The following is a 13,484-nucleotide window of genomic DNA, read 5'->3' on the forward strand; positions in this document are numbered from 1 at the left end:
GTTGCAGAACTAAAAGACCTTCGAGTGCAAGTACAGTACCTGTATATATGTGTGTGTATATATATATATATCCAAAAGTGAAGACACATATAGATTAGTTGATGAGGAAGGTATTTAGCATGCCTCCCTTCATTGGTCAGGACATTCAGTACAAGAGTTGGGATGTCTTGTTACAGCTGTACAAAATGTTTGTGAGACCACACTTGGAATATCAACCGCAGTTCTAGTCACCTGGCTAGAGGAAGGATGTGATTAAGCTGGAGACAATACAGAAAAGATTCTTGAGGATGCTACCAGGACTGGAGGGTTTGAGCTATAATGACAAGCTGGATAAGTGAAAACATTTTTTCCCCAAGGCATCAGAGGTTGAGAGGTGAACTTACAGAGGTTTATAAGATCATGAGGGTAACAGACAGTCAGACTCTTTTTCCCAGGGTAGAGGACATCTAAAACTAGAGTGTATCATTTAAGGTGAAAGAGGAATGAATTAAAAGGAATCCAAAGGGCAAATTTTTCACGTAGAGGATGGCAGGTATATGGAACAAGTGGTAGAGGCAAGTACAACTACACAGGAAAAATTTAGAAGGATCTGAGAAAAACATGGGGAAGAAAGAAAGAAAAAGAAATATTAGCTTTATTTGTCAAATATACATTAAGACATACAGTGAAATGTATCATTTCTGTCAAATCAAATGAGTGAGAATTGTGCCGAGCACAGTCAGCAAGTATCACCACGTCTGTGGAAAGTGGGAGGAAACGGGATCACCTGGAAGGAACCCACACAGTCACGGGGAGGAAGTACAGTGGCAGGAATCAAACCCCGATCAGTGATCGCTGGCACAGAATTTGGTCAGCATGAATGAGTAGGGCCAAACGGCCTGTTTCCATGTTGTACAGCTCTATGTCTTTAAATGGGGTCCTGGAAAATTGTGGAAGCCATTTTGACTTGTGTCAGAGAAGCAGAAATTCAGAGAGCTGGACAGAAAAGAAAAACAAACAAAAGGAAGAAAAGATTCAGAGAGAACTGTTCAGATATTATACATGCCTGGGTTTCATCTAAGTTACAGAGAAAGGTTGAACAAGTTAGGAGCGCAGAAGGTTGAGGGGGGACTTGGTAGAGGTATTTAAAATTATGAGGGGGATGGATAGAGTTGACATGGATAGGCTTTTTCCATTGAGAGTGGGGGAGATTCAAACAAGAGGACATGAGTTGAGAGTTAAGGGGCAAAAGTTTAGGGGTAACATGAGGGGGAACTTCTTTACTCAGAGAGTGGTAGCTGTATGGAACGAGCTTCCAGCAGAAGTGGTTGAGGCAGGTTTGATGTTGTCATTTAAAGTTAAATTGGACAGCTATATGGACAAGAAAGGAATGGAGGGTTATGGGCCGAGTGCGGGTTGGTGGGACTAGGTGAGAGTAAGAGTTCAGCACAGACTAGAAGGGCCAAGATGGCCTGTTTCCGTGCTGTCATTGTTATATTGTTATATGTGGGTGGTGATGGAGGCTGATACACTCGGGACATTTAAGAACCTGTATGATAGAAAGATGGAGGGCTATGTAGGCGGGAAGGGTTAGGTAGAATTTAAAGTAGCTTAAAGGTCAGCACAATATTGTGGGCCAAAGGACCTGTACTGTGCTGGAGTGTTCTATGTTCAATGTTTAATAGTTTCAAAGAAAAATCAAAGCACTTATGTTTGAGACCTAAGGTTATTATTCTTCATCAATGTGGGCAATCTTGCTAATCTATTTCTTTCTATTTCTTCCAGATGACACAAAATTGATCTTTCATGTGAGGGATGGTGGTAAGTGTCTCTCTGTTTGGGAAACTTTATCCCTCTGATGAGCGAATTAGTCACCAGAAAAAACTGTTTTCAAATCATTGGCATTGGGACCAGAGTGGAGATTTGGGGAAGATTTTTTTTTCCAACCAACTGTAGTCATCTGAAATGTGCCAACAGGAAGGGTGGAGAGAGCAGGTTTGGTGGTTCCCTTCAGAAGGGAATAAGGTAAATAATTGAATAGGGAAAATTTATCGGCTGATGGAGAAAGAATGGAACTTATGGCTTAACTCAAAGAGCCAGTATAGTTATAATGTATTGAATAATCTCTTTGGAGCTACATTATTTGGTGTCTGTTTTTAAGTACTTGGAGCATCCAATGGTAAATGGTCAGAAAGTTATGAGGTCTCAGTGATATCTGACCTCTCATTATAAATTCCTTCTACAGTTACTCAGCACTACGTGCAAATCTACCTCTTTCTCTTCATAACAATTACTTATATGTTGTGTTTTATCAGATTGCTTTTATATTTGTATTGTGTTGTTTATGCTTATTATGTTGCTATGTTGCAACGGATCGAGAGTAAGAATTATTTCATTCTCCTTAACTCATTAACTGGGCTGTCCATCCCTCTCCCTAATTACCTTTGGGAAAGAGTTGCCATCTTAACCTGCTGCCAATCTTATGGTAAAATGCTTCCATATTGCTGTTTTTGTAACGTCTCGTGGACATTGCCCCTGAGGCATTGAAGTAACTGTGATATATCGTGGAGTCGGGATATTGTGTTCATGATCATACTACCGGGTTCAAGAACAGCTACTTCCCTTCAATCAATCAGCTTTTGATCCAATCAAAAGTATCCTAATCCCTAGAGTTCAGCAACATTATGTCCACCTTCAGTGAAATGGATGTGTTTTGCTCTATTTGTGTTCTTTCTTGTAAAAATGTTTTATAGTTTATGGTTAATTTATGATTTTCCTGTGACCATGTGATGCTACGTGCCTGTGTTGCTACTGTGAGTAAATTTTTCATGGCACATTTATGTGTGCATATGATGATCAACTCAACTTGTCTCAACTATTAGAACACAGCACACAGAACAGTGCAACACAGTATGGGTCCTTCGGCCCATGGTGTCATGTTCTATGATCAATCTAATCCCTCCACTTTACACAGCCCCATAACCCTCCAGTGTTCTTACATCCATGTGCCTATCTATGAGTCTCCTAAATCAGCGGTCCCCAAACACCGGGCTGCGGACCGATACGGGGCTGCAAATCATGTGCTACCAGGCCGTGAGGAAACGATATGAGTCAGCTGCACCTTTCCTCTTTCCCTGTCACGCACTGTTGAACTTGAACATAGGGTTGCCAACTGTCCCGTATTTGCCGGGACATACTGTATATTGGGCTAAATTGGTTTGTCCCATACGGGACCGCCCTTGTCCCATATTTCCCCTGCTAAGGTAGAGCGTTCCTATGAAACCTTTCGTGCCGAAATGGCGTGAAGCGAAGAAGCAATTACCATTAATTTATGTGGGAAAAATTTTTGAGCGTTCCCAGACCCAAAAAATAACCTAACGAATCATACCAAATAACACATAAAACCGAAAATAAATAACACTAACATATAGTAAAAGTAGGAATGATATGATAAATACACAGCCTATATAAAGTAGAAATAATGTATGTACAGTATAGTCAGGAAGATGAAGGCAAAACCGATTGTAGAAAAAAATCGGCACGTATGCGCATGCGTACATCACATGTGCACACAGGTGCCCACGCAAGGCTTCACAGTCATGGTAGTCTTTCCTGGGGTAAAGTGTCCCGGGGTTTGACTGCTACTTTTGTCCCTTATTTGGGAGTGAGAAAGTTGGGCCTTTACTGTTCTATGCTCTATAAAACTTGACATGTTCCTATGCACCTAGTGCCATTGTCCTTCTTGCTGTCAGGACTGGGATTTGAGGAGGGACAATTAATGAAACCTTGACGTGTTGCTGGAAGCCACCTTGTTGATGGTGCAAACTGCAACCACAGTGTAGTTATTACTTAATGTGAACAATTCCGGGAGTGCTGCTTCCAATCCCATAGAAACAAATAGGAGAGCTGGAGCTGCAGTGCTGACAGGAGGGATGAGGACAGGCAACACAGTAGCAGAGTGCTCTACAACGCCATCGATTACTGATCGGAGTTCGATTCCCACCGCTGTTTGTACGCTTTCCATGTGACTGTGTGGGTTTCCTCTGGGTGCCCTGTTTCCCTCCCATTTTCCAAAGACATACGAGCTTGGGTTGTGGGCATGCTATATTGGTGCCAGACGCATGGCAGCATTTGTGGGCTTGCCCCCAGAACATCCTGAGTCTGTTGGTCATCGACACAAAACCTCATTTTTCAGTTAATGTTTCAATGTTTCAATGTAGAGTACATGTGACAAATAAAGCTAATCTTTAATCTTTTTAAATCATTGGGGATGACACTGGCACCATGGCACTGTATTTCTTGAGCACTGCTGAAGATGAAATCATCTAAACAAGTGGCATGTATTCCGTAACCTGACCTGTGGTACTGTAGACATCTGGAGCTTATGTGGAGAGTCAGAGAGCGAGCATTTTGTTGCTGATAACTATCAGTGCTGAAAATAAGGTTCAGATGCTGCAGGCACATTTAGCATTTATAGTCAACAATATCTAGTTTCAATTACCTCTGTTTAATTCAAACCACAAAGTATTCATTAAGATCAGGACAGTTAGAAATTAATTTTTGGTCTAATGCACTATACCTCCTGTACCTAATAAAGTGGCCACTGAGTATACGTTCTGGCTTTTCTGCTGTTGTAGCCCATCCACTTCAAGGTTTGACATGTTGTGCATTCAGAGATGCTCTTCTGAACACCACTATTGTAACGTGGTTATTTGAGTTACTGTCTCCTTCCTGTCAGCTTGAAACAGTCTGGCTATTCTCCTTGACCTATCTCATTAACGAAGCGTTTTCGCCCACAGAACTGCCGCTCATTGGATGTTTTTTTTTTGTTTTTCACATCATTCTCTGTAAACTCTGGAGAGTGTTGTGTGTGAAAATACCAGGAGATCAGCATTTTCTGAGATACTCAAATCATCCTGTATGGCACCATCAATCATTCCAGGGTCAAAGTCACTTAGATCACACTTCTTCCCCCATTCTGATGTTTGGGCTGAACAACAACTTGACCATGTCTGCATGTTTTAATGCATTGATTTGCTACCACATGATTGGCTAATTAGATATTTGTATTAACAAGCAGGTGTACCTAATAAAGTGGCCACTAAGTGTATATAATAGCAGTTTTCATATCCTAATCTGTTTCATAAATTCAGTGGATTCCATTTTAAGGTGGTAAATGGGTGACATGGCTACTGTATGCCTGTTCAGCAGCAGTGAATATAGTTCCTTTGTCTGTTCACACGCAAGCTATGGACATCATCGGCAAGGTTACCAACAATCAACCAATAACAAACTTTCACATCTATCTTTCTGCTTGAAAAGGGTGAGTAAGAAGACTTTAATTGGATTTAAATGGTATGCAGATACATATGCCGCAGATCTGTTCCTAATTGTTCTCCCAGTGTGGTGCCAATTTTGCTCTCATTGGCAAGCTTTTTATTGGGTTCCCATAGTCAAGCCCAAACATAAAACTTAAACCACAACACTGGAGCAGGCTCTCCAGCCCACAATATTGTACCGAACCAATTAAATAGCAATCCAATGGGCAACTAAACTAACCTCCTGCCTACAGAATGCCTATATTCTACCATTTTCAACTCATTCATATGCCCATCTTTTAAAAGTACCTAATGTTTCTACCACTACCACCACCCCATGCAGCACATTCCAGGCACCCGCCCCTCTATGTGTAAAAAAAAAACTTGCCCCTCACATTTCCTTTGACATTACCCCCTCTCACTTTAAATGCATGCCCTCTGGTGTTAGACATTCCAACCCTGAGAAAAAGATACCATCTGTCTACTCTGTCTATGTCTCTCATAATCTTATAATCCTCCACTCCAGAGAAAATAACTGATATGTAACCACAAAACACAGTGACTTGGGACTGAGCCTGTGGAACCTCACTGCATGCAGCCCTTCATTCACAGTTTTCCACTGACCATTGTCCACTGTATTGTCACAGAGCCAGTTTTGGATCCATTTACTACTTCCCGCCAGGTCCCAACGGCTTTAACATATCAATCGTTCTCACACTAGTGGAGGGAATGAGGTAAATGCTGTACTTCCAGTTTCTTCAACTGTTCTGCTTTGTTAAATTTAGTGAACTTTTGATTGATATTCAGATTTGGATTTATTATTTAGATTCAGTTAAAGATTTATTATATCTTTTATACTTATTTGTGGTAATATTTGTTTTATATGCTGTGTGTGATATATGATCGTTGGTACACCGTGGTCCGGAGGAATTTTGTTTCGTTTGGTTGTGTACAGTCAGATAGCAATAAAGTTGAACATGTGCATTGAAAGTGGGAAAGCTTTTTCACTTGAGACTGTGGTTGTGATGGGAAGTATATTGGTGGTGGAGGGAGGTACTTGCACAACATTTAAAAACCTATCTGAAGGACCACTTGAATCTCCAAGGCACAGAAGGCTATAAACCTAGTGCTGGTAAATGGGATTTGTATGGGTGTGTTCTCCTTAGCTGGCATGGACCTTTTTCTGTTCTGCTTGACTATAAAATAAAGGTTGCGTGGTCAGTTCTTATGACATTTCTCTGCAGACAAGCTATCCCAGTCTCTCTGGGCTTACACAGCTGCTTAACTGGAAGGACGGCACAATTGACTGTTCTAATAATTTAGTTCCTGGCTTTGTCAGTATTATTCACAACAGCACACAGATTCCCAGGGGACTGAAGTTTCAGCTGTTGTTATGCTCTATTGTTATCTGACTATGAAGAGATTGAATAATGAGTAACGCAGGCCATCTGACAAAAAGTAAGACACAAGACGATGAAACATAGAAGCAGAATTAGGCCATTTGGCCCAGTAAGTCTGCTTTGTCATTCCATCATGACTGATTTATTATCCCTCTCAACCCAATTCTCCTGTCTTCTCCCCGTAATTTTTGAAAACTTCATTAATCAAGAACATACCAACTTGTGCTTTAAATATACCCATTGACTTGGCTTCCACATCCATCTGTGGCAATGAATTCCACAGATTCACCACCCTCTGGCTAAAGAAATTCATCTTCACCTCCGTTTTAAACAGATGTCCCTCTATTCTAAAACTCGGTCCTCTGGTCCTAGACTCCCCCACTATTGGAAACATCCTCTCCACATCTACTCTATCTAGGCCTATCAGTACTCAATAGGTTTCAATGAGATCCCCCCTCATTCTTATAAACTTCAGTGAGTACAGGCCCAAAGTCATGAAATAATTCTTATATGATAAATCAGTGGTAAATTTGTGTCTTCTCCTCCCCATCACTTTGCAATGGACACAGTGGTCCTCACATAATTCCTGGATATTATACAGAACTCTTTAAGGAGACATGCAACTGACAGGTGCAATCTTTCCAAAAACTGCAAAGTACATGGGGAACATTAGAACTGCTGAGTAGTACAAAAGCAGAGACAGTGATCCTTAAAAGTACCACAGAGATAAAAAGGGAAGAAGAAGATTAGCTTTATTTGTCACATGTACTTCGCAATGTTGAAACATACAGTGAAATGTATAATTTGCATCAACAACCAACATCATCTGAGGATATGCTGGGGGCAGCCCGCAAGTGTCACCATGCTTCCAGCGCCAGCATAGCACGCCCACAGCTTACAAACCCTAATCCTAGCCTGTAGGTTTTTTTGGAACGTGGGAGGAAACCGGAGCACCTGGAAGAAACCTACCTGGTCACAGGAAGAATATATAAACTACTTACAGGTTGTGGTAGGAATTGAACCGTGACTGGTGATCGCTGGTACTGTATAAATAAAGACAAACAGACATAGATCATGTCCTTCAAAGTTATTTTCTTCTTAATTCTCCTATGGTCACTCCTCTAACAAAATATTCTTAGACTGCTATGGGGAATTAATTCAATTTTCATAATGTTGTTTGTGCTATGTGATTGAACTTTGACTTTACTTAGATTCTTGATTGGTCAGGGCATAAAGGGATATAAGGGGAAGGCAGAAGATTTGGGCTGGATGGAATAATGGATCAGCCTTGATAAAAAGGCAGAGTAGTCATTGGGCCAAATGGCCTAATTCAGCTCCTATACCTTATGGACTTATGGTCTATGGGGTGAATAGCATTTCTGGACAGTTCTCTCATCAGCTTCACAGTGGAATCCTTGGACTTGTCAAAATACAGGTCACCAAGACAGAACATAGAACTGTACAGCACTTAACAGGCCCTTTGGCCATGAAAAAACAAGGTGTATATCATCCACAAGTTCTCAGGTTCAATTCCTGCTGGAAAATACCGGAAACTGTTCATATCCAGCCACCGTAAATGAGAGCAAGCACAGAGCTTTGACACATGAGTTTATAGAACATAGAACATTACAGCACAGAACAGGCTCTTCAACCCATGATGTTGTGTTGATTTTTTAAGCTACTCTAAGATCAATCTAACCCTTCCTTCCTCCATAGCCCTCCATTTTCTAACATGCATATGCCTACACTAGAAACTGATGAAAATTTCTCTACCACATACCCCTCTGTTTTTCTCAGCTCTAAGAGTCTCTTAAAAGACCCTACTGTATCTGCCTCTACCATCACTGTCACCAGTGCATTCCACACATCCAACACTCTCTGCGTAAAAAACTTACCTTTGACATCCCCCTGTACCTATTTCCAAGCAACTTAAAACTATGCCCCCTCATGGTAGCCATTTCAGCCCTGGGAAAAAGCCTCTGACTATCCACATGATCAATGCCTTTCATCATCTTATACACCTCTATCAGGTCAGTTCTCATCCTCTGTTGCTCCAAGGAGAAAAGGTCAAGTTCACTCAACCTATTCTCACAATGCATACTCCCCAATCCAGGCAACATTGTTGTAAATCTCCTCTGCACCCTTTCTATAGTTTCCACATCCTTCCTGTAGCGAAGTGACCAGAACTGAGCACAGTACTCCAAGTGGGGTCTGACCAGGGTCCTATATAGCTGTAACATTACCTCATGGCTCTTGAACTCAATCCCACGGTTGATGAAGGCCAACACATCATACGCCTTCTTAACCACACAGTCAACCTGCGCAGCAGCTCTGAGTGTCCTATGGACACAGGCCCCAAGATCCCTCTGATCCTCCACACTGCCAAGAGTCTTATTATTAATATTATATTCTCTTTTCAAATTTGACCTACTGAAATGAACCACTTCACACTTATCTGGGTTGAACTCCATCTGCCATTTTACTCCAATCAGCTTAAAATTATGCCCCTTTGTATTAACCATTTCTGCCCTGGGGAAAAAGTCTCTGGCATTTCACTCGATCAGTGCTCCTTATCATCTTGTAAATCTCTATCAAGTCACCACTCATCCTCCTTCACTCCAGAGAGGAAAGCCCTAGCTCACACAATCTAGCCTCATAAGACATGCCCTGTGGTCCAGGCACCATTCTGGTAAATCTCCTCTGCATCCTCTCTAAAACTTCCACATTTTTCTGATAATGTAGTGAAGAGAACAGAATGCAAATCATTCAGGGAAGTCCTCAAGTCTGCAGATCATCAGCAAAGATGCTGAGAACTCCAACCAGCAACCTTGTAGGCTCCGCTCACCAATCTTGTGCTGAAGTAGGCCTGATGGTTGGGGGCAGAGTTCACAGATTCATTGATTTCAAGGGGATGCTGGATCCTGATGTAGGGTCTCCATCTGAAACTTAGACTATTTCTTTGCCTCCACAGATACTGCCTGACCCACTGAGTCCCTCCTGCAGTTTGTTTGTTTTTTCACTCAAGATTACATCATCTGCAGTCTGCTTTCTGTTGTAAGAAAGAAGGGGTAGTAATTAACACTTGTCGGTTATTTGAATTTGCACTAATGATTTTTTTTTAATATTTAATTATTTTAAGTATTTAGTTATTATAAATGAAAGAAAAATGGAGGGCAACGTGTTAGGAAATCGTTAGTTTGATCATGGAGTAAGTTAAAGGGTCAACACAACGTTATGGGCTGAAGGGCCTGTACTATTCTAAATTCTATTATTTTGAATTCTCTCAGGTGATTTTTAACTTTCTTAATTGAATCTTTGAATTTTTTGTTTGACTTTTAGTGGAGAGTCTCTCAATGTCAGAGATATTTATAGTGTCAAACCTTTAGTAGTTTTGTCAGCCAGCAGGGCTGAGAGTGTGGCTTTTCATTTACCAAAAGTTTTCTCGGCAGGTTTACTGGTGGGCCTCTTTCTTTCCCGCTCAGGTTACATTATACCATACTGTAGCCATGCCACTTGGAACAAGAGTGTACCACCCCCCCCTCCAACCTGCTGCCCAGCAAGTCTGCCCGCCTTTTCCTGTCTCAGATTAGTTCGAAGTTCAAAGTAAATTTACTATCAAAGTACCATAGGTCACCATACCTATGGGATTCATGTTCGTGTAGGCATTTACAGAAAAATAGAGACATACAACAGAGTTTATGAAACAGTACACATAACAGAGACAGACAACCATCCAAAGTGAAAAAGAGGACAAATTGTGTCAATATCAAATTTTTTAAAAGTAAATAAATAATAATCAGACCATTAGTTGGACTCCTTGAATGTGAGTCTTTAGGTTGTGCAGTCAGTTCAGTATTGAGGTGATTGAATTTGAAGGATCCAAGCAGAGAAGACCATAAGAGATAGGAACAGAATTAGGCCATTTAGCCCATCCAGTTGCTCTGCTATTCAATTATGGCTGATTAAGAATATGAGCAATAGTCCCCATTCAACAAAACTGTAGCCATTACACCTTGGTCATCAGTGTCAGAAGCAGAATCAGGTTTATTTTCACTGAGGTATGGCGTGTTGTTGTGTGGCAAATGTCACAACGTATGTCAGTGTTAATAAACCTGATTCTTACTCTGATTTTCATTCTGATGCTGGTGACCAATGGTCAGAGTGATGCAGAGACTGAAGTGGTTGTAATACTGCAGACAGCAGCTCCTGAAAATCCTCTTCTCTCCATCTTTGAGCAGCCACTATTCCAAATTTTTCTAATACAGTCATTAGCACACCAGTGCCGGGTCCCTGTGGATGTGTTTGGTACTGATCTGAAATCCAAGTTGGACTCTGAAATCACAGAAGTTAGAAAACGGAACATCTGGCCATTAGCATGTTGCTGCCTTTAGGAGTTTAGTGTCCGCAAACCAATGGCCGTATTTCCAACAGTAGCTCCACATCAGAGCTTTAGCTGTGAAAATCCTTAATTTTGCTACATTAAATAACGGTTAAGTTACTAAATATAAGATGGAAAGAGGATATTAAGTCCATTACATCCATACCAGCTCAGAGCAGAGCACTCCTTTCAATCCCATTACCTCTCTTATTTCCCAGTAATGCTGCAATTGATTCTCTCACCTGCCCATCAACTCTTCTTTAATTTGTTTACCGCCAACGATACTAAAATGTAACTTACATTTATCAGTTAACTTGCCAGCCTTTTGCAATGGGAGAATAATGTACAAAGTCCACACAAAGAACAGCCAAGAGCAGGATTGAACCTGATCCCTTCAGGTCACAGAGTCACAGAGCACTACAACACAAAAACAGGCCCTTTGGCCCATCCAGCCCATGCTGAAGTATTGTTCTGTCTAGTCCCATTGACCTGCACCTCAACCATAACCCTCCATACCCTCCCATCCATGTACTTAACCAAACTTCTCTTAAATGCTGAAATCAAACCTGCAGCTACCATTTTCACCGGCAGCTCATTCCACAGTTGCTCCAACCTCTGAATGGAGAAGATCCTACTCGTGATCCCCTATGGATACAGAGTCTATTGAAGTGAGGCAAAGTGCCATCATAGACCCCATACAAATTACATAGTTTTCTATCCTGAGGAAAATCAGGGTGGATAAATCCCCAGGGCCTGACAAGGTGTTTCCTCGGACCCTGCGGGAGGCAAGTGCAGAAATTGCTGGCGTCCTAGCAGAGAGAATTAAATCATCCTTAGTGGCAGGTGAGCTGCTGGAGGATTGGAGGATAGCCAGTGGTGTTCCACTCAGAAATAAGTCAAGAAATTATAGGCCAGTAAGCCTGACATCAGTAGTGGGAAAGTTATTGGAATGTATTCTAAGGACCAGATATATGACTGTTTGGATAGACATGAACTGATTAAGGATAGTCAGCATGGCTTCATCCATGGTAGGTCATGTCTAACCAATCTTACAGAGATTTTCGAGGACATTACCAGGAAAGTGGCTGAAGGCAAGTCAGTGGATATTGTCCACATGGCATTTGACAAGGTCCCACATGGGAGGATAGTCAAGAAGGATCTGCGGATGACACCAAGACTCTAGAGGCGTGGCTCTGGAGGCGGGCTGATCCAAGGCTGGTGCCGCCGACTGATTTGTCGCAGAAGGACAAGGAAGATCAGAAGCAGTGGACTTGCTGCTGGCACAGAGCTCAGAAAAAGTGACGCAACAGACCTTTAACACCATAAATCAACGAGTTCTTATGATATGTCTCCCCTCTCGCTGTGAAACAGGGACACGTTTTTTTCCCTCATTAGGGAGAGAGAACCTGTGGTATGTCGAATACTGGGTGAACAAGTAGTCTTTGGGGTACTGCAAGTCTCTGATGCTTTGCTGCACGTTTGAGTGCTTGGTGGGGGATGCCGATGCTTTTTTGCTGGTGGGGGTAAGCGGGTGGTCAATGCCTCACTACTGCTTGTGCGTGGGAGGGGGGAACTGGAGGGGACTTTGGGGTTCTAACATTTAACTGTCATTCATTCTTTGGGGGCACTCCTCTGTTTTCGTGGATGTTTGCAAAGAAAAAGAATTTCAGGATGTATATTGTACACATTTCTCTGACATTAAATGTACCTATTGACCTATTGACTGGGGGGTGTAGTAGACAGAGAGGAAGACTATCATGGCTTGCAGGGGGATCTGAACCAGCTGGAAAAATAGGATAGAAAATGGCAGATGCAATTTAATGCAGACAAGTGCAAGCTGCTGCGCTTCGGTAGGGCCGACCATTGTAAGTCTTACACAGTGAATGGCAGGTCACTGAGGAGTTCAGTAGAAAAAGGGGAACTCTGAGTACATGTCAATAAGATAAGATAAGATAAAACTTTAGATTCCTGAAGGAAAGTATTGTTACAAGGAATGATGTTGCAATTATTGTTGTAATAATTTATTGAAAGTGGCATCACAAATTGATTGGCTCGCAAAGAAAGCTTTTGGCATAAATCAAAGTATGGAGTACAGGAAATGAGATGTTATGTTGAAGTTGTATAAGGAGTTGGTGAGGCCTAATTTACAGTATTATGTGCAGCTTTGGTCACCGACCTACTGGAAAGAGTTGTGAAGATGGTGATGGAGCGAGAGACAGGGGGAGATAGATGGAGTGGTGAAGAGTAAGATGGAGCTAGAGACAGAGCTAGAGTGAGTGGTGAGGACGATGATAGAGAGAGAGAGACAGACAGATAGAGATAGAGGGAATGGCCAGTAAAGAGTGAGATCGAGTGAGACTGATGGAATGAGTTGTGAAAAGGGAGATCAAGACAGAGGCAGATGGACTG

The 13,484-nt window shown here is 41.8% G+C and overlaps 1 protein-coding gene across 1 annotated transcript in view; it reads left to right on the top strand.

Annotated features, from left to right (window-relative positions):
* The window catches only part of LOC134340289 (plexin domain-containing protein 1-like), a 536,023-nt gene that overhangs the window by 458,767 nt on the left and 63,772 nt on the right, over positions 1-13,484 (top strand). The window contains exon 12 of the mRNA XM_063037340.1: positions 1,765-1,800. Within this exon, the coding sequence (XP_062893410.1) occupies positions 1,765-1,800 (36 nt within the window). The remainder of the gene's footprint in view (positions 1-1,764; positions 1,801-13,484) is intronic.

Source organism: Mobula hypostoma, chromosome X1 (assembly GCF_963921235.1).
Source record: "Mobula hypostoma chromosome X1, sMobHyp1.1, whole genome shotgun sequence".
In the NCBI taxonomy this organism is placed as follows: Eukaryota; Metazoa; Chordata; class Chondrichthyes; order Myliobatiformes; family Myliobatidae; genus Mobula; species Mobula hypostoma.